The sequence below is a fragment of the Paramormyrops kingsleyae genome, chromosome 13 (assembly GCF_048594095.1).
Source record: "Paramormyrops kingsleyae isolate MSU_618 chromosome 13, PKINGS_0.4, whole genome shotgun sequence".
In the NCBI taxonomy this organism is placed as follows: domain Eukaryota; kingdom Metazoa; phylum Chordata; class Actinopteri; order Osteoglossiformes; family Mormyridae; genus Paramormyrops; species Paramormyrops kingsleyae.
The window spans coordinates 527,732-553,218 of NC_132809.1; the positions used below are offsets into that span (position 1 = coordinate 527,732).

The following is a 25,487-nucleotide window of genomic DNA, read 5'->3' on the forward strand; positions in this document are numbered from 1 at the left end:
ACTTACTCAGCCGATGGCAGAGAGAGAAGGACAATCGTCAGAAAGTCTCATACACGCGTGTCTATCTTGTATTCCCGACGATGAATTTGACTGTAATCACATTTTTATATTTTATGCTTTAATCGTAGATGTAGTTGCCTTTAAATTTCATAATAAGCAGCCTTTCGATGTTAATCAGATGCTTTCTACTCTGCATACATGCATCGCTGAAAAGGCCTCTATACGGACCTTACTGCATGTGACATCGCTAATCTACCTCAACAACTGTCACGGCTGTAACTACCTGTAATTGTGTACCCTTGTAATAATGTTTTTAAACTATATCTACCTCAACAACTGTCACGGCTGTAACTAATTGTATGCCCTTGTAATAACGTTTTTAAAACTATATCTTTCACTAAATGTGTACCCCTTGTAATAGCATTTTTAAAACTATATCTTTCACAAAGAAAATGTATACCAGCATTTTGAAAATGTATCTTTCACTAAAATGTATGCCCTTGCAATAAAATTGAGTTGAACAACATTGCAATAGTCTTTGTATATACATGTTTGGCAGGGTGGCCGAGTGGTTTAAGGCGTTGGACTTAAGATCCAATGGACGTATGTCCGCGTGGGTTCGAATCCCGCCCCAGCTAAAACTCTTTTCTAAACTCTACACACAATTTCATTAATGTGTTCACTCACCCCCCCCCTCCCCAGACAGCTATAAAACGCCGCATCCCTGCTCTCACCCCCCCCCACACTCTCGCTGTGTGAAAAGCATGTCTGTTGCCAAGACTACAGCTCGTGTCTTGAGCCGCTCGTACTATGACCCCAGCCAGCCGGGGTCATACGGGGGTGTCTCCAGACTGCAGAGAGCTGTGGAGGATGATACTGGGAAAAAAGTGGCTACCGATGATATCAGAGAGTGGCTGTCTACGCAAGACAGTTATACTTTACATAAGCCGGCTAAAAAGAATTTCCCCAGGAACAGAGTGTTTGTACCGAGAGCCATGTATCAGTGGCAGGCCGATTTATGCGACATGCAAGGGCTGGCCACGTACAACGACGGGTTAAAATACCTCCTTACGGTGATTGATGTTTTTTCTAAAAAGGCCTACGCGCGTGCCATAAGAAACAAGACGGGGGTGGCCGTAACGGAGGCCTTTGATTCTATTTTAACTGAGGGGGGTGTGCCCCTCAAGTTACAGACGGATGCCGGTAAGGAGTTTTTAAATGGGACTTTTCAGAAACTTTTAAAAAGTCATAAAATCACCCATTTCACCACGGGTAGTGAACTTAAAGCTTCAGTCGTAGAGAGATTTAACCGAACGTTAAAAGAGAGGATGTACAGGTACTTTACGGCTAAAAACACTCGACGATACGTGGATGTGTTGGACGATCTAATAAAGGGGTACAACCAGTCATTTCACAGCGCTATTAAAATGAAACCTTCTGAGGTCACGACCGATAATGCTCATCTAGTATTTGATAATCTATACGGTCCTCTGAAGAAGAAGAAGAAAAGCAGACGGCCACGTTTTAAGTTTAACATAGGGGACACTGTGAGAGTCTCCAAGCACAGTCAGATATTTGACAAAAAGTACGAGCAGACATTTACTGACGAGTACTTTGTCATATGCGAACGTGTACCCAGATCCCCGCCGGTGTATAAATTGAGGGACGTGCGCGGTGAAATACTCAAGGGGACATTCTATGAAGCTGAGCTGCAGAAAGTCAAAATATCTCCGAAACGCGCGTTCAAGGTCGAGAAGGTTATAGGCTCAAAGACCGACGAAAAGGGGAAAAAGTGGATTTTAGTACGCTGGCAGGGTTGGCCCTCGAGGTTTGATTCGTGGATACCGCGGTCGGACTTGATACGGATTTAATTTTTAAAAGAAAAGGGGAAAAAATGGAGGATCGCCCCTCTTTTTACCTCACGCTACCGTCAAACTCTTGTCTCTCCATCTTCCCCGATAACCAGAGTTCGGATTACACCGTGATGCTCTCGCGACCTATAGAGCTACGGGGGCCTTACGAAGTAGGACTGGCTGAAATCATGTATTGTTACACGTGGCGTAATATTACACACCCCGAAAATACTTTTGAATTGCGGGATACGGAGGTGCAGGCAAGAAGAGACGCCGATCCTCTAGTGGATTTGCCTTACCTGTACCCTCGGAAAATTAAAGTCGGATATTATGAATCCGTTTCACAGATTGTGTCAGAAATCAACGCTTCGTTAAAAAAGTTAGGTACGGAAGTTTTCTTTGCATACAACGAGATTACGCGAAGGGTTAATATAACCGGAAATCAGAAATACAAGATCAAATTTAAACCTACTTTGGCCTACATGCTGGGCTTTGAGCCCGGTGCCTGGTATAACGTAGGAGGTACCATGCCAACCTCACCCTACCCGTCCGACATTCACGCGGGATTCTATAATTTGTACGTCTACTGTAACATTGTGGATCCGCAGCACGTGGGGGAATTTGTAGTGCCGCTCCTGAGAACCGTTAAAATAGACGGTGGGTTCGGCGACGTAGTCACTTTGCCGTTCCACAAGCTGCACTACGTACCGGTGAACAAGCAGAGCCTCCAGAATTTGCATATTGAGATAAAGAACGATCAGAATACTCTGATTAATTTCTCCTACGGAAAAACGATCATCAAGCTGCACTTTCGCCCAGTGCCAAAGATCCCCGTTTAAAAAAAAAAAAGAGAGAAAGCTGAGGGGGGTGGGAGAGCATGGCGTACCACAATTCGCAGAGATTTATTCAGTATTACACCAGTCAGGCGGGACATGGGCTCCCCGGTTTTGCGGGGAGCCCCGTGATGTACGGGCGTGGGTTGGGCTCCATGCTCAGTAGGGCTTTTAGATTCGTTTTACCCTTTCTTAAGCGTGGAGTTGATTTAGCGAAACCTCATTTGAAATCGGCGGCCAAAGGAATAGCTTCGGATCTCGCCAGCTCTGTAATCAGCGGCCGTTTTACAAACACCGGTGACCCCAAGCAGGAAGGCTCTGGTCTGCTGTTGCTATCTCAGAGGGGTAGGAAGAGAGCCCCAGCGCCTTTACCCAGGCAGCACGGTCATAAAAAACCTCGCAGCGGCAGAGCTGTCAGGATTCCCAAGTCTCGACCTTCAAAGAGAAACAGGAAACCCCCCGGGGACATATTTTAAGAGCATAAGGAAGAATGGCTCTAGCTCACCGCCTCTCGGCCGAATGCACCAAATCTGAGCTGGACCTGTTTGCGGCCCCTATGACGCAATTATCCATAGATCAGACCAATTATGTAGAAATCAACCCATTAAATTCCATTACCGATCAGGATGTTTTGGATTTCCTAATACCGGGGTCGGGCAATTTCTATCTGGACCTCAACTCTACACTGCTATATCTAAGGCTCAAGATCGTTAGGGCGGACGGCGCCCCCCTGGTTGACGCTGACCCCTGCGGTATTATACAGTACCCACTAAACTGTATATTCTCTCAGCTGGACGTGAGTCTGAACGACGTCCTGATCAGTTCCTCATCGGCCACGCACCCCTATAGGTCATTCATAGAGACCCTGCTCAATTTTTCTACGGATACGCTAGAGAGTCAGTTTTCGGCAGGGCTCTGGTACAAAGACGGCGGAGCCGACTTGGATAGCGTGGACATCACCCCCCAGGGCCCTAACGTGGGGTTGCAGAAGCGAGCTGCCTTCTGTAGAAACTCTCGGGAATTCTCTCTGATAGGCCCTGTACACGCTGATATTTTTTTCAGCGAACGAATGCTGTTAAACAATGTGGATATACGCTTAAAGTTTGTAAAGGCTAAAAGCGATTTTAGTCTCATGTGTAGAAATGACGCCGATTATGAGCTGAAAATACTGAGGGCCAGCCTGTTTGTGAAAAAAGTGGACGTCTCCCCGGCGGTGTCACTGGGTCACTCGGCCGCTCTCATGAAAGCAAACGCCCTGTACCCTATAAGCAGGGTAGTCGTTAAAAATTACACGCTGCCCGCGCAGTCGCGGGTCTGCCCGCAGGACAATCTTTTCCTGGGCAACTTACCGCGCTACATCGTTTTGGGGATCGTGGACCACGCCGCGTTCGTGGGCACGCGAAACAGAAACCCATTCAGGTTTCAGCATTGTGACCTGGAATTTCTGAGTCTCTCTGTAAACGGTCGACACATACCCAGCAAACCGTTCCAGCCCGATTTTAACGCGAGGCAGTCGGTCAGAGAGTTTTACAACCTTTTCCTGGCTACAAACAGGCATTTAAGGGATTCGGCGCTATGCATTAACCGTGAGGATTTTGAAAACGGATACTCGCTATTTGCTCTCAATCTCTCCCGAGACGACGAGCTGGACGGAGGTGCCCTGTCACCCGTCATCAGCGGCACGTGCCGTCTGGATTTAAGGTTCAGAGCCCCGCTACCTCGAACAATGAGTCTCATCGTCTACGCCTGCTTCGACACCGTGATTGAAATAAACTCCAAGAGACAGGTTTTGGTGGACTTTTAATCATGAACACTCACCAGCTGGAATGCCTTTTACAACCCCTGCTGGGGGATGCTTTTGGAGGTGTGTGGGCTAGCGATTTATTACCCACCAGCGTACAGACGAGGCCCACTTTTCTGGTCGCAAACACGCACGACAGCAATAGAGAGGGTGAACACTGGATCGGGATAATTTTGGAGCCCCAAGAGGGGAAAGCCTCCTTCTTTGATTCTTACGGTTATCCCCCCGATTCCCCTTACTATCCTAAAAGTTTTATGCGCTTCTTGGGGAGGCACGCTAGCGAAATAAGGTATAATACGCGTCAAGTTCAACACGACTTTTCCTCCACGTGCGGGGCCCACGTCTCCTTTTTCCTCTACCAGCGCTTCAAGGGACTTTCATTTCAAGAGACTATGATGCTGTACTCTGATGACTTGAGGAAAAACGACGCTCTAGTATCCAAGTTTATCAAGAAATATTCAAACTGTATTAGCCGTGTTAATGCCGATAAACTTTCAAAGCCGCAAAATGTATGTTCCTTAAAACTATTTAAAGATTGTTATAGTTGTTAGATTATTGTAGAGAAAAATAAAAAAAAACACTGTGACACCATTTATTCAATAAAATCAACATTTTATTAACCATCTTTTTTCGTTGTTACAGGCGTCTTTTTTTTCCCACACGCATAAAACACTTAATCGCTGTAATCTATCCACGGAGAATAAGGGGTACCCTTTAAAGGCCATAAACGATATTCAGGGGAGGAATCACGCGGTGTGTGAGGGGTACCCACAAGCGGAGAGTCGTCCGTACTAAATTTTGCACGTCTCTTGCGCTTCTTTTTCGCAGGAGGGGGCGAGGAGGGTGGCGGGGGACCCCTCGCCGTGGCGTTTCCAGCGCCGTAATCTTTAAGATGGCTTAGGGCTTTCCTAGCTTGAATGTTACCGACGGTCGTGAGGGGGATGTTTAATTCGGATATTACGTTTAAAAAGGGTTCCCAGCCTTTAGGATATCCGACGGCCTGGGATTTCGGCTGGGATAAAGTTTTCATCAAATCCAAAATATGGGAACCTTTAATGGGACTATCTCTGATGATGAGTTCACCCGACTGGGTCCAACGTACTGCCCCGTCGGAATCGAGCAGTTTCTGCATGATGTACCCCACGTTCTTTCTAGCCCTGGGCGCCACTTGCTGGACAACTTCCTGTACAGATTTGTCCCTAGTCGCGCCGCCGGGCTGTCTCTCCTCCTCCTCCTCCTCCTCCCCCGGCACATCTCTCTTTTCCTCATCCGTTTTTTCTTTCCGCTCGGTAAGGATAATTTCTCGCCCCTGATTTTCCTCTTTTCGGACTAAATTCAGATACCTCTGTAGCAATTGGTTGTATCTCTTTACTTTTTCGTGCGAGTTCATACCCGGCTGATTTAATAAACCGTGCATCTGGGTTTCAAGTTCACCCAGGGCCGATTCCCCGATGGTGGTGGTATGCGGGGTCGCCCTCTGGGTCAGCACACGGAGTTGTTGGGGGCTCAACAGGAACATTTTTTTTACCTCGCTCATGCCGGTGGTGGAAAAAACAAACACACAAAAGCTAGTTAGCCGTCTTACTGGTGAACAGGCTTGTGATGAATGGCAGAGCCACTGACAGCAGCGGTAACAAAAATCCTCCTTTCTGAAGCACGGCCTTGCGTTTCCTCGCGACGCTGTTTTTCTTACAGGCGAAAAGCTTAATCAGCCTTTTCTGCTTCTTAAGCTTGTTAAATTGAGCTACGGATAAAGGTATACGGCCTCTTATAAGATTGAGACAGATTTCGGAGAGAGCCAAAATTATGTTATTAGATGGGTCCGAAAGAATCTTTTTACGTTTCACCCCCCTCATCCTCTGTAAAACTTTAAGGGTCGGCAGTTGTTTCCTGAGATGCTCGGACATGGCTCAGTAATGTTAAATCAAGCAATCAATGGCTCGCTGGTAGAAAGAGGACGGGAAGCGTCCCCGGTAATAAACCGGTCCTGAGTCGGAACTCTTCTGGGCACGTGGCTCTTAAATCGACCAATAAATACCCGTGCGCGGGTCGAGTGGCCTCTTCATAGGCATCTAGAAAAAACTTTTTCTGCCAAGGAAACATTTGCTGAGCTAAAACTTTGATTTGCATTCTGTCCCGCACATTCTTAAACAGACAATAATAAGTAGTATTTAGGCCTATAGTCCTACTGTACTTGCCCTGGTGAAATACGTTCTGCACTAGGTATATGACCGAGATTTGACGGTGATGTCTGAATCTCGTGAACGCTTCTGCCACGAGTTTATTTTCGGACGCGCTGTCCATCAAATCATCGATGATTATCAAGGAGCCGGAGGGGAAACGCTCCTCATCTTCCCAGCTTTTAGGCAGCCCTTGTATAAATTCAATTTCGCTGATCCGATCACGCAATTCATCATAAAGCGGCTGATGGGAAGCGTAACACCACACAATTTTTTTAACGGGTCCCCCTATGAAACAGTGACTCTGATTTAACAGCAATTCTTTAGTAAAATAGGTTTTCCCCGAAGAACTCGCCCCGGCGATTATCGCCGTAAACGGCAATTCTAAACGGTGATCAAAGTCGACCTCTCTCACGTCGCTACCCATCATCTTCCAAAAAAACACTGATGAAACGGTAAACACTACCCTATTGTTTTAAATCCTTTCCACACACACACACACACATACACACACACACACACACACACACACAGACACACACACACACACACACACAAACCCAAAATGCGTGTATAAAAGTTTTTATAAAATCTTGTGATAAATGTACAAAACATTTTCGTACACAAGTTACATTTTAAAACAAATGAACATCTTTGAAAAAAACAACTTTAAAAAACATCTTACTTTCATGATACATTTTAAAAAACTTTCACTTTAAAACATCTTACTTTCATGATACATTTTAAAAAAACATCTTTAGAAAAACTTTCATTTTAAAAAACAAATGTACATCTTACTTTGAAAAACTTTTCATTTTCAAAAAACATCTTACTATGAACATTTTAAAAAAACATCTTTGGAAAAACTTTTAAAACATCATACTATGAACATTTTTCATTTTAAAACAAATGAACATCTTTGGAAAAGCTTTTCATTTTAAAACATCTTTGAACATTTTACATTTCAGTAACCAAAAGGCAGAGTTTCCCCGCTAGTCAACAATCTGCGTTTGTCGTAGACGACCCTGACCTTTTTGTCTAGAGGCCTATTAAACAGTCGAAAACTTTTCATGTCGCGTTCGATTTTGTTGTAGTGCGTCATTATAGGGGGATCATTCCTACATCCACCGATGTAGTTTTCAATCAATCCAATCATACTGTCAAGGTTTACCTTTTGACAGGCTTCATAATTTAGAGTTATACCCTTACATTTCAACTGTGTTTTCCCGTTGTTGAGTCGGTAACAGTAACTTTTTGGTCCCAGCGCACCCCACGAAGCAATGTATTCGTCGGGGGCTAATTCGGACGTGAGCTCCCCCAGGTAATTGCCTAAGGTCGGCTCATATTCACCCGGCCTGCTTATGTACACGATGCTGTCTGTGTCGTGATACAGCACCCTACGCCCCAATTTTTCCAGTTCTTTGTAAAGCGTCAGCCGCCCCCACGCGGTAGTTTGACACGCTATGAATATGTTGGTCTTTCCCGGCGGCACTTTGTAGGAAGACCTGTATCGCCAGCGGATGAGGGCGACCTCGTCGTTGACAAACGCGAAGCTGGAAATCTCGTACAGCTCCGAGCATAAAAAATTAAAAAACTCCCCCGGGTCAGACACTATACATGTCTGGAGCATGTTGTTCCTCTGCGCCAGTTTACCCCACAGAGAGTTAAGCAGAAGCTTGGCCACCTGCCTCTTGCCACCGTTAGACACGATCTTATCGGGCTCCAATTGGATCCCCTCGCGCTCGAGATAGTTTTCAATGTAGTCCCTGCGACCCGCGTCATCGGTCGCGTCGTCGGGGTAGCCCGAAGCCTGCTGCTTCACTTTGAGAAAGGTTTTAATGTATTCTCTAAACAGGTCGCCGCTGGTCTGGGGAAAATGCCACACTTCGTGCACCTTCACGACAGTATAGCCCCTGTCTAAAGCCTGATTGAGCTCCGCAGAGACCCACACGCCGGTCAGCGCACGCTCTGCGTCAGAATGACCACAGCTCCCCTCTTGCCTGTTGTCGATCGCGCACGTCCTGCACAGTGTAAACACGAGTTTCCCATTTGGCAGTCTGCTGGGTAGGACGGGGAAAAACAGCTCGCGCGGGGTGTTCACAGTGGCTTTGATCAGGCCAAAGTATTCATTCAGAGGTTTAAAATTTGAATGAATGATTTCCGGGTGCCCCACGGGGAATTCACATTTAGCCAGAGTGTACGGGTACAGCGACGTGAAATCCACGTAGTGGACGCGCTCTTCCCCCGTGACGTCGTAACGCAGGCGAATCGCCGACGTCCGACCCCCAAACAGCGCTTCTCGCGGCCTAAGGGGGTCAGGGGGCTGAAAGTCTGACAGGAAACTCTGCACTTGTGGGTCGTGAGTTTTAGCATGAGCCCATTCGTGTTCCCAGATGGATTCTACGTTCATATTAAACTCTTGGCGCAACACCTCCAGTTTTTCCCTTGTTTTAACGTACAGGGCACCGAAGCTCTCGCGGGTCAGGGGGCAGACATCGTGTTCATTGTTGCACTTTGGACAGCCGTGAAACTGGCAGCCTAGAAACTCGAAAGCCCATTTCTCTCCCTCTATCTCAGCGTATCCGTCTAGGTGAAAGCGCCCCACGCGCACTTCACCCCCGCGCAGCGCGTGTCGAATTTCTATGCCGCGCGTGCGGCCCACGAATTCCAGCCACTGGATCGAGACGTTGGAATAACTTTTGTATTGCCTCCTGTAATCCCAGACGTCCGGGATCGCGATCGTATCTCTGGGCAGGAAATTTGTCCTGTAAACCAGCAACGCGGCCGAAGCGATGGTCGCCGTGGAGAAGGGGTCGCAACCCGTGAGCGTTTCAAACTCCTGCAGGAAGCGCAAGCAGCCCTCTCTCAGAATCTCCACGTCGTTCTTACAGTAAGCGATCATCTCTTTGTGAAAATTAAAGGTCTGGTGCTTTACACCGTCGTACCATTGATAAAACTTGTCGCGTTCTTTGCAGGGCATTTGCTCGGGCCCATACTGATCGGGAGGAGGGTAGGGCCCCACGTAACTAAACTTTTCCATGTCTGTGAAATGATGCGGAAAATAGCCTTTTCGCATCTGAGTCGAGCACCCCATTGCATCGGGGATTTTTCTCAACGGCATGCTTAGAAAGCAGTGACTGTCGATGTACCTTTGCTCAAACACGCTGTCCAGGATGAGAATGATTTTATTCCCCTGTGACACCACACGCGGTTCCACTCCTTCCTTCACCATAGCGTTCAGTATTATGTAATTATCGAACGCCTTTCCATAGTGACTAATGAAACACGTCCCTGTATAGTAGGGCGTCCTGAAATGTCTGAGAAAGTGCAGCGCGCAGTCTGGCCCCTCGGCGGTCATTGTCTCATTCTGATCGGAGATGGCGCACACGTAAACCGGGATATGGGTACCCGAGCTCTGGGATGTTTCAAAGTCAAAAAACACATATTTGGGGGGCTTTTTACTGCCCTCGCCGCTTTGGGCGACCGCTTTCCCTTTGTTAGATTTCTCGATTGGATTTAAATAGCAGAGATGTGGGGTGGATATGTCTGATTCTGCTGACTGCAACTTAGCGTCGCATATATTACATTTTACTGTTTTACACGAGTGCGGTTTTGGGTTCTCGGGACTTTGGTAGTAGTTGACCCCGCAAGCTTTGCATTTTTTGAACTTGTCACAGGGGCTAGCAATCTCACCCCTAATGGGGCAGACCCTCGGCGTACGGTGACGCTCGAAGCACATGTTATTTAAGCATCTGAGATTACACCGCTCACACACTATCCCCGGTGTGATTTCACCTTCTTTACAATTAGTCTGACAGACGCTGCAAAATTTTCTACAGCGATGAGAATGAGGCGAGTCGTACCCTTTGAAACAGCTAGTGCAAACGTAGCCGGCCCCTAAGAAGCCCTTGGCGCTTTTAATGCCGTAAAAATGCTCCTTGTGTAAAAAGAAATACACCACCCGTCTATCGTCGGTAGGTGTGGGTGTCTGGTAAATTTGGAGATTGTTTGAATAATGTTGTTGATAATACACCACTGCTTTGCAATCAATGATTTTCTCAAAATTGATAATGTCATTCAAAGCGACTGCGTAGTCGGGGGTGAAACCCGCTTTCTCCTGTAACTCCAGGCCGAGCTTTTCACCCTCGGCGTCAGTGAGGTTTCCGTGGAGCATATGCGCCAAGTTTATAGCGAAACACGCTCTGCTGTCGTTTTGTTTAATAATAAACATGTGTTTGGCTTTTTTAGAAATTATTTCTGAAGCTAACATGGTCTGTAGTTTACGTTTGTTTCCACCGCCGCGTGGGATATTTATTACGTCTACTATTACTTCTAGGTTGGAATCGTTTAAAATCTCTTGATTAGACTGAACCAGGCGATCCAACAATTGCTGGAAATCTGTCAGCTCCCCTTCCCCATACCGTACAATTTGCGACAACTCGTCGTTTAAAAAGTCACCGCGCAGGGTGACCTGAATATAAGCTCCCCATGCGGCGTAAGGTATCGCCTCATTCACAATATTTTGAAACCCCTCGATTACATTTTCATAGTACTCGCGGAAATTGGCTTCGTTTCTAGGTCGCGGAATATTTAGAATCCGCCTAATCTGTACATTATTGAATCTGCGGCGATGCACGACCCCGTCAGGCTGGTGATCCAAGTCACCACCGCCACCGTCCTGTTCAACATTTTCAAATTGCCCCAGTCCCAAGTCATTTTCAATCTCCTCGGCATCGAGAAGAAATTCTACGTCTGACAAGACTTCCCACAATTCAGAATCCGCGGGGGACCACGCGACCTCGTCGTCGGGCAGCACCGCTTCTGCTTCAGAGCCCCTTTCATTTAACATGCTTATTAATGTCTCTAAGGACGGTAGGAAACAGGGCTCTTGGACCCTGGATTCACCAGATGCCGCGGGTGGCGAGTCGTGTTGATAAACCGCATCATTTTCATCATTATTAGCGTTGTTGATGATGTCTATTTCATTTAATAACGCTTCGGGTATAGGCGCTGGTGGTGGTGGTGCTGACGAGTCGTGTTGATAAACCGCATCATTTTCATCATTATTACCGTTGTTGATGTTGTCCATTTCATTTAATAGCGCTTCGGGTAGAGGAGGGGGTGTTGCTCCGTCCATATCTGCTGATTCAGGTCTTGCGTAGATTTTCTCTTGACCGGTCCGCCCCGTCTCTCTTGTACATAAAATAATAGAGAATACCTATTATTAGAATAAGTTATTTTTAATGAATAGCGTTTTTATCACACGTATAAAAGAAATAATATACTCACTATATGGAGTTTTCTATCCGCAGTGTCTCCCGTAGAGAAAAAAAAACAAACCCAAAATAGCTGAATCTCTAAAAATAAAATAATTATTTTAAGTTATTTTATTGTATGGTGTTTATCATAAAACACGCATAAAAGAAATAATATACTCACTCTATGCAGGTCCCGAGTAGTTTTCTCTTTCCAGTAGGGCAAGGCCTTGATGATGATACTGGGTGTGGGGTACTTGTGTCTCTTTACCAAAGGAGTGAAACCCTTCTCGGCATACTAAAAATATCTGTGGTTGGTTACTTTTTAGGATTCTTTAAGGAGAAATATACGTCCTGTCAAGTTTTATCTGTTGTCTATTTCGATGTACGTTTTAACTGCGTAGACGGTATGGGGGGAGTCGGGGGGAAAAGACAAAATTTACTGAAATACAAAATGTCAAACTTGATGTGTGGCGGGGAGTCGGGGGGAAAAGACAAAACTTTAACAAAATTTACTGAAATACAAAGTGTCAAACTTGATCTGTGCCCCAAATTACAGTTTGACCGGGATTTGACCTATCGGGATGTACATAGGTTGCATGAGGAAAAACACAAGGCCAAACTGCTACTGCTGCAGGGGGGTGTCGGCTTTCACACACACACACACACACACACACAGATGGTCAAACTACTGCTAAGCGTTTTTTACTGGACGTCAGACCCAGCTCCTCCTCTCATTCTTAGCTCCAACTTGGTCATTCTCACAGGATTTCTTTCAGTCTCGCGCAGCACAACTCTCAGCTCTCCGGCATCGCTCTCTCCGAGTCCTTTGCGGATTATCCAAAGCCACGGGACCTTACCACGGTACCGCACCAGACACAGCATCGCTCTCTCAGAGCCCTTTTCTACAGATTCTCCAAAGCCACGGACCTTACCACGGTGGTACAGCGTACGCTCACACTCCATCAGGTAACCCACCCCCACTCAGACCCAGTGTTTGAGACCTTAACGCAACAACCCCCCCTGCTCAGTCCCCTGCTCGGCACCCGGTGGATGCAGACAAAACAACACACTCATAAGCACTCTACTCAAATTAAAATAATAATAATTACATTATAATAAATAATTAAATTATAATAAATAATTAAATTATAATAATTATAATAAATAAATAAACTATATACAAATAAACCCCTATCCCAACGTCACAGCCAGGTGACGTCACGCCCCAGAACCGCCCATCCAGTGAACTTTTGACCCGTGACCTTTATGACCTTTGGGTCATAAATCTTTTTGAAAGAAGCGGTATTCTATCTCTCTCTTGGGTGCTTTTTGTAGTAGTTTCCATCACAAAAATCATGGTAGCAATCTCTCTCACTGGATGACACAATGTGATTGCAAACATCCTCATTCTTAAAAATGAACTCTAAAGTCTTCATTAGTGGTATATAAATGAAAGTGTCATTGACTGGTACCTGTTCATACATTCCAGAAACTCTGTCTTTTCTTGAATCATATCTCACACCTAAATTAATTTCAATGGGTTCCACAACGCCCCACTTCTCACCAAAGTATTTCCTCCACTTAGAATCTGTATTTAGGTCACAGAAAGGATTATAAAGATTTCCAAAAACATCTTCTACAGCCTTTCTGCTGGGACTTTCAGAGGGGACCACCTGCAATACCTGGTTTTTAATAGATGTGTGAACATCATTAACTAATTCTTCCATGCTTTCCACTACAGACAAAATTACACTGTTGGCAACCCCACTACCCTGTAGTTTGGCAAATACGGAAGCACACATTTCCTTAGCTGGCTGTTGATATGTTTTAAGCTGGAGCACCTCGTTTCCTGCATTTAAAGCCAAGCTATCAGACTGCTGGGGGCTGTTATTATTGTCTAAGGTGGCATCAACAGAATCCCTATCACCTAATGTGGCACAGACAGTGCCTGGTTTATGAACAACTTTCAAGTGCTTCCTGAAACCAGCAAAACTTTTGAACTGTAAAAAACAACCATCCTGAGCACATACCAAATTAAACTTCTTCCCAGGATACAGACCATGCAACAGCTTAAGATGTCGAACCAAAGTGCCAGGCATATCATGCAATGAATGGCAAATGTAACATTTATACATTGTTCATAAATTTTGCTCTCAATTCTTTAACTTTTGGGCTCTCTTTTGTAACACCGACATCAATATTGTACACAGTTGTCTGGAGGAAAGTGTACAAACTGCTGAGCGACTCATCATATTTTACACCAAAAACAAAATGAACCTTGAAAAGTTCATCAAAGGCCGCCAATGTGGTCCTTCCCTCACAAGGTACAAGCTTCTTGTCCACAACGATGTAGAAGTTGCTAATTGCCCGTTTGTTGGTTCCTGAAGCAAGCAGATATGGCTGACGAGGTCCTTCCATCCTCAGGTGTTCATCCAAACTTCTGCAGGACTGTAGGTAAAAGTAAGAAACTAATCAATCTGTTGATCTAGACTTGTCTAAAAAGACAGGCACTGTAAATTAGTGATGTTTCCACCAATAAAAGCCATATATGAAAGCTTAGGGAAGATATGCCACATACTTTGTGAAACATCACCACATGGTCCACAGCTTGGCATGCACTGATCCTCTGCATTTTCTTCCTCCCATGAGATGGGGGTGGTGCAACAAGATGGGGGAGATGTGCAACAAGAGAAGGAGTGATGCCATGTCACTATCCCACTCTAAGAAATAGGATAAAAAACAGACAATTCTTAGCTTGCAAGCTCATAATGAACTTCAATGTTTAAAATTAATTCAGCTACTTCAAGTACCTGAATCGACTGTTTGCTCTCCTTGCTGGTCCTTGGCTGATCTCAGTAGCCGTTGTATGAGGGGGGTGCATGTAAGGGTCTCTGCTTCTTTAATCACCTTTGCCTTGAATGAAGTATGCCATTTCTCCAGGAGTCTGACTGCTATTTCATCACCAAAGAGAAGACTGAAGTCTTGAAGTATCTGAGATACAAATCAAGTAAATTTGATTGTACAAACAAATTCACTAAACATCAACATTCAAGGCTACATTACACAAGACATACCAACAATTTAGCTTTAACATTTAACTTACCAATCCCTGTGTATCTAACAGCCGAGGGAACACTGAGAGTACTGTACCAGATGTCTCAGGATTATGGACAAGCCGCTGCCTATATTCAAACGTCTCGCGCATTTTCAGCAATATAGTCTCTCTGTCACTGATGTGGTTCATTAATGCTATTGCCTCCTGGAAGGACTCTTCTGACGACTGAAGGTGGTGGATGTTCCTATCAAGAGTGGCGCCTCCAGTTGTTTCAACTGGTGGTTGAGATGACTTCACAGGAAGCTTTGTCTTTCGCTGAATGGTTTTTATGCGCCACGCCAAGAAGCCAGATCCACTTTGACTGTCATAGAAATGCTCCTGACAGAGAAAAGTCTGCCTGAATATCAAAATTGCCAAAAAGTAGCTAAACCCTATAGAAATATTAACTCTAAGATTTTAATACAGCTGTTGAGCAGAAATAAAACATGGATAAAGCAACAAACTTTAACTTACATATCCTTTTTTTGAAAAAGGATCTTTAAGTGCTGGAAACAAAGTGATTATTCCAAGAGCATATTTTTCCTTTGTAATTCGCTGTGGAATCCTCCTAAGAAAAAAATATCTAAATTATATACTCCACTTACATATTAGACCATGCATGATAATACATAAGCACAGATAATACATGATAATACATAAGCACGTACCCTTCTGATTCTGTCATTTGTGCAGCAAGGATGTTCACCATTTGCCTTCTTGAGCTGTCACAAATTGTTCCTGTCTCCTCATATTCTGTAAGCACTGCTATCCCTCCAGGTTTTGAGAGGAGAATCTTGTACACCATCTAAACATAAGTAAAAGACGAGTTATAGACCAAAAACTAGGTTATGGTGCCTTAGATATTAACAAAATTACTATCACATTAGATTTGCAACAGTACCAATACCATATCATCATCAGTACTGGCTTTGCCTGTTTTAAGCTATCCATGCTGTCCTGACAGTGTGTCTAAAATGCAAAGCCAAGAACAAGTTTGTCATATCTTGATGTTTAACAAAGAGTATGCCATTTTTGTTGTAAAACTAAAAATAAACAAAAAAAGCATGCATTACATTTAATCAAAATACTTGGGTCAGACGATCTGTTTTAACTTTTTAAAATGAAAAACTTTCTAACCAACAGTTTACTCACGGTTTATAATTTCTCTCAATTTATGGTAAATGTACTTAATGTACTGTACAAATGTACTCTAAAGCTCTGCAAAAAGAACATATTGCTATGCACTATGTCAGATAACTTGAAAAATAGTGATAATGACATTTTTAATTGTTTTATTCTAAAAAATTCTCCTACATTTATCATTGGTATCAAAATGGTAAAGTATTTCCTTAAGTATTGTGATGGCTCTAGTACAGACAAAGTGCATCAATCTGATAGGTGCAAAACATGATCTTACGTCTTTGGCTGCTGAACACTGCAACACCTCCTCCTCTCTTCTTACCCGTTTCTGTGGGTTACAACTTTCACTGTCACTCTCTCTGCTTGAGGAGGACAAGGACGTTGTGTCTGTCAAGGTGGTTGAGGAATTGCTAGTGGAAATACCTGAATACATAAACGCACGTTTAGCTGAATTGCCTAATACAGTAGAGCATATGTGACCTCTGTTCACACAACTATTTAAATAAATACACAACTAATTTTACAAGCCTGTGCAACACAAAGATAAATTGGTTACCATCACTGTCATCCAAGATGACAAAGCATATGTCCTTTGACGTCAGAAGATCAGCAAATACATCTTCATCAACTTCTGTCCCAGTGTCATCAGTAACTTTTACCACTTTGTTAGATGGTATAGTGAATTTTACTTTGACTAAAAAAGAAAATGATTACATATTTAAGTATTATTTACTTCACATTTACATTTCAAAATTACTTTGCAAAAAAAAATACCTTCTGTGATAAAGTCCTCAAAGGAAGCTTTGGGGATTTTGATGTATTTTCTGATCGTCTGGTATTGCACTTTTACAATCATTATAAGCTGTAAAGGCAAAACAACTGCCGTGGACACTGCTCCCTAGAAAAAAGAATCACAGTATACAACACAAAATATTAACTTCGTAGCTCCTGTTTCAAGTGAATGTATACACTCTCATGACCTGCCTTCGGTCAGATGTGCCATATTGCGTTTACTGTACATAGCATCTGACGGACCGAATATGCCCTATGATATAATGATTGCTAGTGTTTTGGCAAAAGAAAACGCAGAATAGCGACAGCTGCTTTTTGACGCTTTAAACATGGTTGAATGCATGATTACTGGTCAACACACAAAACTACAATCTGGAAACTACGATATGGGCTGCAGGTTGGCCTTGAACAGAGGGAAAAGAACGTCAGCCAGGCACCACTACAAAACGCAAATAAAATGCATAGGTCGCTCAGAGTGATTTCATTTATCCTAGACTCAAACGCCCGCGTGGACAGGACCTTTAGCCATATTGTGAATCAGGCGCTAGGAGCAATTCAAGCGTGGCCAAAAATGGCCCATGTCATTAAAGCCAAGCTAAAATATGTACCTTAATCTTAAACGTAATATCTACCTTAATGTTAAAAGTAACTGTATGCACCAGTAAAAAGGTAAAACCTTCGTAATTTAAATAGTAAATTCCCTTACTTTTAAACGTTTTAAGCTATGCAAGTGAACGCTGCGGAGAAAACCCGCCAATCAAGAAAAAAACTTACTGTATAAGGCAAATTGCAGAGGCTAAACAGATATCGCACAACAGTATAGATAACGGGAATCTAACCGTAGTTTGGAAAAAAAAAACAACTGAAACACTGTAAAATCGCATAGTCTACTAAAATATTCGAGTCTATTAACATTGCCTCATGTGCCAGAGACGAACAGGCTAACCGCTTACTCGGCTACGTTTTCTAATATATTAGTTGGTAAAAAAAAAAAAAAAAGCAAAAACCCGTCAACCATATGTATTTTGATAGCCTATATGAGTATAATAAACATACTGTATATGACGAAATGGCAAGCTAAATACCAAAAGATGAACTATTTAAGTAAGTAATACTCACCAATTTCGCTACGCTTCGCTTCACGACATATGAACTTGGCGCCTTCAAACTGAAAAGCCGAGTAAGCGGGAAAAATTCCCGGATGTAGAGACTGACGACGTAGTGTGTCAGAAACCGGGATCACCGGAATAGAACGCCGTGTTTAACAGTGTAGTAACACTATGTGACGTTAGTGCAGCCACATTTAACTCTGAAACCTGAACACTTTAACTCTAAAAGCTCTAACACCATGATTTCAACACTTTTGAATTTGCTGTGCACCACATCCCAAAGATGCTATATTGGGTTGAGATCTGGTGACTGTGGGGGCCATTTTAGTACAGTGAACTCATTGTCATGTTCAAGAAACCAATTTGAAATGATTCGAGCTTTGTGACATGGTGCGTTATCCTGCTGGAAGTAGCCATCAGAGGATGGGTACATGGTGGTCATAAAGGGATGGACATGGTCAGAAACAATGCTCAGGTAGGCCGTGGCATTTAAACGATGCCCAATTGGCACTAAGGGGCCTAAAGTGTGCCAAGAAAACATCCCCCACACCATTACACCACCACCACCAGCCTGCACAGTGGTAACAAGGCATGATGGATTCTCATTCTGTTTACGCCAAATTCTGACTCTACCATTTGAATGTCTCAACAGAAATTGAGACTCATCAGACCAGGCAACATTTTTCCAGTCTTCAACTGTCCAATTTTGGTGAGCTCGTGCAAATTGTAGCCTCTTTTTCCTATTTGTAGTGGAGATGAGTGGTACCCGGTGGGGTCTTCTGCTGTTGTAGCCCATCCGCCTCAAGGTTGTGCGTGTTGTGGCTTCACAAATGCTTTGCTGCATACCTCGGTTGTAACGAGTGGTTATTTCAGCCAAAGTTGCTCTTCTATCAGCTTGAATCAGTCGGCCCATTCTCCTCTGACCTCTAGCATCAACAAGGCATTTTCGCCCACAGGACTGCCGCATACTGGATGTTTTTCCCTTTGCACACCATTCTTTGTAAACCCTAGAAATGGTTGTGCGTGAAAATCCCAGTAACTGAGCAGATTGTGAAATACTAAGGTAAGGTAGCCTGGGCTAAATGTAAGTTGATGAAAATAAGGTCTATTTAGCTCAGACTACCTTAAATCTGGCAAGTTATCCGGCTAAGCAAGTAATCCTGCTTTGTGAAACAGACCGCAGGAGATTGTCTTGACCAGGACCACACCCCTAAATGCATTGAAGCAACTGCCATGTGATTGGTTGATTAGATAATTGCATTAATGAGAAATTGAACAGGTGTTCCTAATAATCCTTTAGGTGAGTGTATATCCAAATGCTGAATGATCTGGTGAAGTTTGTCTCCAGTGGCTACCTATACTTATGCACCACTAGTGACGGTACAGCACATCAGAACACTAAGTGAGGACCCAAAGTGACTTGTGGCCAGATTTTCTGGAGAGCAAACTTAAAACTCGTGTCTTACGCTTGTGTCCCCAGCCTGAAATATGAAAACACTTCATTTGTTTTTCGTCACAGTTAAGTTCAAATACATGCTTGATTTATGCAGTCTTCAGAAAGCACCTGGATCACCTTAAATGAAGCATTAAAATGTAAATAATATAGAGATACAGAAATCTTGTCAACTTCTGGAAGGAACATTAATGAAGTAACAACTACAGTAAGCTTGGATATCACACTCTGGATGATACCTCAGAGATCACTCCCTGGGAACACCTCAGAGATCTTTCTCTGAACAATACCTTGAACAGCACTTGGGCTGCTCTTATGAGAGCTAAAAGCAGAGATTAATATTACTCTGCTTATCTGCTATTGCGCTAAGACTCAATGGTAGTTTCAAATGGAAAGCAGAAAATCATGTCATCAGCATTTTCTTAAAACACCTTAGAGGCATGTGACCTCAAGACACACATAATATTACACCCTCACCCAGTCTGCCCTTGTAGACTTGAAAAGTGCAAGACTGGGTCAACATACAAATGTGGCAACACAAAGAACAAATCCTATGTTCAGAAGCCAAAAGCATGCAGGCCTTCTCTGCATTGGTACATTTATAAAAGAATTTGAGCTTTTTTTTTAAGTCTGAAGTGTGCATCAAAGTGAAAATAAAGAAATCAAATGAGCTAGAGGCTACATTTTCCTTCAGTCTGAGAGCTGGAGGTGCCATGAAATGAAACAAGCATGGGCACTGACACCCTCAGTACATTTTTTACATAAAGAACCCTCTGGGATGTTATTTACAGATGAGGCTGTCATGCTCTCTTAATGGGTCATTTAAAAGCTATTATTACACTAATAATACACCGAGAAGGCTCTCTTCTTATTACTACCATTTCTGCGAGCAACAGTCACAAAAGAAGTGTCCGAACAGTTTCTTTGGAGATGGACGAGGGTTTCCATGGAAGTGACAGGACGTGTTGGGGCCACAGGGATGCAGCAGCAGCAGAGCTACCCATCCAAGCGCGTCTAGAGACTTCCACAAGTACAGTGTGAAAGTAGGAGGCCTGGGGGTGGGGGGCAGTCATTTGGCCACATGCCGGCGCAGGCTGGGGTTCTGCTCTGCTGGTTGCAGCTCCGCGTCGAGGAGAATGTGAGGCTGCAGCCCGGAACCTTGCGGCGCTGCATCTGGTGCAGATGTACCGTCTTGAAGCGAGTGCCCTTGCAGCTGTATGGTTTGTGGCACAGCATGCACAGGACAGCACTCGGGTCGACCCCCTGGCCCGGCAGCTCTGGGAACCCCTCCCTGGCACCACCCCTCACCCAGTCTGCCCTGTTTGAGCCACCCTCCCCTTCGCTGGCCCCCTCCACCTCTTGCTGGTAGTCCGAGCTTCATCCTGCTCCAGCTGGAGAATGCTCCTCAGTGCCAGCCCAGGGCTCACCTCATCCCGGCTGGGAGATGCTTGGCTGCTGCCCCCACTGTGGTTGCTGTTGTTGTAAAGGTGGGAATGTGGATGGTGGCATCCCTGGGTGCTAGTCATTCCATTCAGGACCCTGACCCCTTCCTCATCCTCCTCCTCCTCCTCTTTGTCGTCGAACACATCAGCCACGCTGATGACCTCCTTCTCAATTTTCACTGGCATGCTGGATTTGCGGGGCTTCTTCTTGGGTGTGGGGTCAACAAAATGTTCCTGGATGCCAGTACCAGGCAGCTTGTGGCTGACAAGCCCTGCCTCGGCCACTAGAGGATTGCGGGAGCCAGAGGCCGAGGCCTGCTGCTCCATGAGAGACATGTTGTTAGAGGCCGGAGGGAGTATGGAGCTGGTGGGCAGGGAGACCGATGAACTGACAAGATCCCCAGGGGACAACAGCGCACAATAGAATGGGGGTATCGGTTGTACTGGCTGGACTGATTTCAAGGATGGGAAGATCAGAGAACTTTGCAGGGGAGACTGCAGCATGGGCTCGAGCGGTGGGGTAGTGAAGCCAAGAGGTGGCCGTCCCAGGCTGGTCAGAGTCAAACTGCTTTTGGTGCTGGAGATGACAGATGTGCCAGAGCCAACGCTGGAGCGGATGAGGTCCTTGTCACGGTTGTTCCTCAGCATGGGCATGTGTAGTCGGGGGTTAGGGTTGGCGCTGTGCCGGTTGAGGCTGCGCAGGGAGCTGAACACCATGTTGCAGCCCTCGATAGTGCAGCGGTGCTTGATCTTCAGGTGCACAGCATTGTAGTGGATCCTCTGGGTGCCCTTGTCATAGAAGGTCTTGCCGCATGCGTTGCAGCACACTCGGCCCTTGCGTGAGATAGAACCCATGCGCCGCATGCGATGCATCTTGGAGGAGAAGGACGAGGTAACGATGCTCTTGGCTTGCTCACTCTTAACAAATGCATGTTGCTCACTCAGTCCAGCCAGCTGCTGCTGCTGCATTGGTGCTTGCTGCTGTTGAGGCTGCTGGGAGGTGGGGGTCGGGGAGATGGTTGTTACGCTAGCAGGCTCAGGCTTAGGCTCGATCGCCACGGTGACACCGGTGCCCCCCAGGCCTGGGCTTTGCCCATAGCGGAACGGTGAGAGAGACACCTCCGACTCACTGCTCTCGTTGGGGTCACTCAGGTTTGGCAGACTGGACTCCCGTGGCCTGTGACCTGGCTGCTCCAGCATGAGCCCATTTTGGGGCAGACCCAGCATGGGGGCAGACACTGGGTTGATGTACTGGAAAGGAAGCAGGAAGGCCAGGCTGTTGGGGATGTTCTGAAAGTGGTGTATAGTGGAGAGACTGCTGTTCTCGAGGTGCGTCAGCAGGCTGGGGCTACGAGAGCAGTTGTTGCTCTCGATGAAAGTCCTGATGTCAGAGTCAGTCTTTGATGAGGGCACTGCGATGGCCTGGCCTTCTTTCTCCTAGATGGACAGATCTCCTCCTCCCGGGACATGATAGTCCAGTGGTCCAGAACCTTGCCTGCAGCATCCTGAAGGCCATATCAAGGGGAACAAAGGACACCACAATAAGTCATTGATTCTGCATAATTGGCACAGCTGATTAAAGGTAAATAGCTGCCTGCCTGCAATGTCCAGGCCTCCTGGAGCAAAGACCTCGTAGATCTTAACAGAGCGACACCGCACACACCCTCCTTCTCCTAGCTTCCCTTTCAGTCTTCTTCTCCTGTGTCACCATGCAGGAAGTCATTACATTCATGGATAGAGAACAGGAACGTTTTCAATCTTGTCAACCGTAAAAACAACCTAGGGCTTTGGGGCACTGCTATTAGTCAGTCCCTGTGATACACCTCAAAGTCTATTGTTTCTCAGCTGATCCATAGAAATGCCTCACAGAAATACAAATACAATGACTGCCACAACAGAGGAGGAAGACTGACCTCTAACCGGTGTGTTATGGTTTTGCAACGGTCCTGTTACACTTCTGTGATAGTTACCTACCTGCATTATGCTACCCTAGCTGAACCTCACCCCCGTATTGGTCCACACTCAAGCCCCAGCCACCTGTGGAAGCATTTCTCAGGTTGCAGAAGCTTTAAGTAATGCCTGGTAATTGCAATACTTACATTCGGCCAGGAGATGGCAGCAAGAAAATAGAACAATAATTTCCCCACGGTTATTATAATTCACAAGGTAAATTTATTGTGTATGTCTGTGTATGTGTGTGTTTTACTGCACTTTGGGGACAATTTTATCAAATGCGACCTATGCAAACCCACACACACACACAGTGCCCAGTTACAGCACAGACACAGAGTCCCCGGTTAGAGCTCACACACACTCAGGGCACTGTTACAGTGCACACACACACACACACACACACAGCGCCTACTTACGGCACGCACACACACACACACACACAGCGCCTACTTACGGCACGCACACACACACACACACACAGCGCCTACTTACGGCACACACACACACACACACACACAGCGCCTACTTACGGCACGCACACACACACACACACACACACAGCGCCTACTTACGGCACGCACACACACACAGTGCCCAGTTACAGCACACACACACACACACACACACACAGAGCCCCCGGTCAGAGCTCACACACATTCACACAGTTCCCTGTTACAGCACACACACACACACACACACACACACACAGCCCCCGGCTAGAGCTCACACACACAGACACAGTGCCCTGTTACTGCACACACACATTTTATGCTGCCGTCTGGTGGCCAAAATTGAGTACTACCATTTAAAAACATTAAAAATGATAATTTCTGGTAATTGCAATACTTGCATTCGGCCAGGAGATGGCAGCAAGAAAATAGAAAAATAATTTTCCCACGGTTATTACGATAATTCACAAGGTACATTTATTGTGTGTGTGTGTATGTGTGTGTTTTACTGCACTTTGGGGACAATTTTATCAAATGTGATCTATGCAAACCCACACACACACACAGTGCCCAGTTACAGCGCACACACACACAACGCCTACTTAGAGCACACACACACACACACACACACATACACACAGAGCCCCCGGTCAGAGCTCACACACATTCACACAGTTCCCTGTTACAGCACACACACACACAGAGCCCCCGGTCAGAGCTCACACACATTCACACAGTTCCCTGTTACAGCACACACAGCCCCCGGCTAGAGCTCACACACACAGTCACAGTGCCCTGTTACTGCACACACACATTTTATGCTGCCGTCTGGTGGCCAAAATTGAGTACTACCATTTAAAAACATTAAAAATGATCATTTCTGGTAATTGCAATACTTGCATTCGGCCAGGAGATGGCAGCAAGAAAATAGAAAAATAATTTTCCCACGGTTATTACGATAATTCACAAGGTACATTTATTGTGTGTGTGTGTATGTTTGTGTTTTACTGCACTTTGGGGACAATTTTATCAAATGTGATCTATGCAAACCCACACACACACACAGTGCCCAGTTACAGCGCACACACACACAACGCCTACTTAGAGCACACACACACACACACACACACAGAGCCCCCGGTCAGAGCTCACACACATTCACACAGTTCCCTGTTACAGCACACACACACACACACACACAGCGCCTACTTACGGCACGCACACACACACAGTGCCCTGTTACAGCACACACACACACACACACAGAGCCCCCGGTCAGAGCTCACACACATTCACACAGTTCCCTGTTACAGCACACACACACACACACACACACACACACAGCCCCCGGCTAGAGCTCACACACACAGACACAGTGCCCTGTTACTGCACACACACATTTTATGCTGCCGTCTGGTGGCCAAAATTGAGTACTACCATTTAAAAACATTAAAAATGATCATTTCTGGTAATTGCAATACTTGCATTCGGCCAGGAGATGGCAGCAAGAAAATAGAAAAATAATTTTCCCACGGTTATTACGATAATTCACAAGGTACATTTATTGTGTGTGTGTGTATGTGTGTGTTTTACTGCACTTTGGGGACAATTTTATCAAATGTGATCTATGCAAACCCACACACACACACAGTGCCCAGTTACAGCGCACACACACACAACGCCTACTTAGAGCACACACACACACACACATACACACAGAGCCCCCGGTCAGAGCTCACACACATTCACACAGTTCCCTGTTACAGCACACACACACACAGAGCCCCCGGTCAGAGCTGACACACATTCACACAGTTCCCTGTTACAGCACACACAGCCCCCGGCTAGAGCTCACACACACAGTCACAGTGCCCTGTTACTGCACACACACATTTTATGCTGCCGTCTGGTGGCCAAAATTGAGTACTACCATTTAAAAACATTAAAAATGATCATTTCTGGTAATTGCAATACTTGCATTCGGCCAGGAGATGGCAGCAAGAAAATAGAAAAATAATTTTCCCACGGTTATTACGATAATTCACAAGGTACATTTATTGTGTGTGTGTGTATGTGTGTGTTTTACTGCACTTTGGGGACAATTTTATCAAATGTGATCTATGCAAACCC

General features: G+C 45.2%; 1 protein-coding gene, 1 non-coding gene and 1 pseudogene across 2 annotated transcripts; 1 reads left to right on the forward strand and 2 right to left on the reverse strand.

Annotated features, from left to right (window-relative positions):
• Positions 1-554: 554 nt before the first annotated feature.
• trnal-uaa (transfer RNA leucine (anticodon UAA)) lies at positions 555-638 on the forward strand. Its single transcript has one exon. It is a non-coding gene; the product is annotated as a tRNA-Leu (tRNA).
• Positions 639-14,727: 14,089 nt separating this feature from the next.
• Positions 14,728-18,282, reverse strand: LOC140577610 (uncharacterized). The gene is made up of 8 exons (XM_072698699.1): positions 18,071-18,282; positions 16,934-17,057; positions 16,716-16,853; positions 16,437-16,582; positions 15,688-15,824; positions 15,494-15,587; positions 15,029-15,358; positions 14,728-14,916 (listed from the first exon to the last, which is right to left on the reverse strand). The coding sequence occupies exons 2-8, from the start codon at positions 17,013-17,015 to the stop codon at positions 14,728-14,730; spliced, it is 1,116 nt and encodes a 371-aa protein (XP_072554800.1). The 5' UTR covers positions 17,016-17,057; positions 18,071-18,282.
• Positions 18,283-20,527: 2,245 nt separating this feature from the next.
• Positions 20,528-22,935, reverse strand: LOC140578275 (zinc finger protein basonuclin-2-like; annotated as a pseudogene).
• Positions 22,936-25,487: the final 2,552 nt, after the last annotated feature.

Excerpts from the sequence above, each read along its gene's own strand:
- LOC140577610 (XM_072698699.1), bottom strand. The coding sequence starts at position 17,015 with ATGATTGTAAAAGTGCAATACCAGACGATCAGAAAATACATCAAAATC. Across the intron at positions 15,359-15,493 it reads CTTTTTCAAAAAAAGGATAT|GAGCATTTCTATGACAGTCA; the intron begins GTAAGTTAAAGT and ends TTTCTCTGTCAG. Across the intron at positions 14,917-15,028 it reads TGTTAGATACACAGGGATTG|ATACTTCAAGACTTCAGTCT; the intron begins GTAAGTTAAATG and ends TTTGTATCTCAG.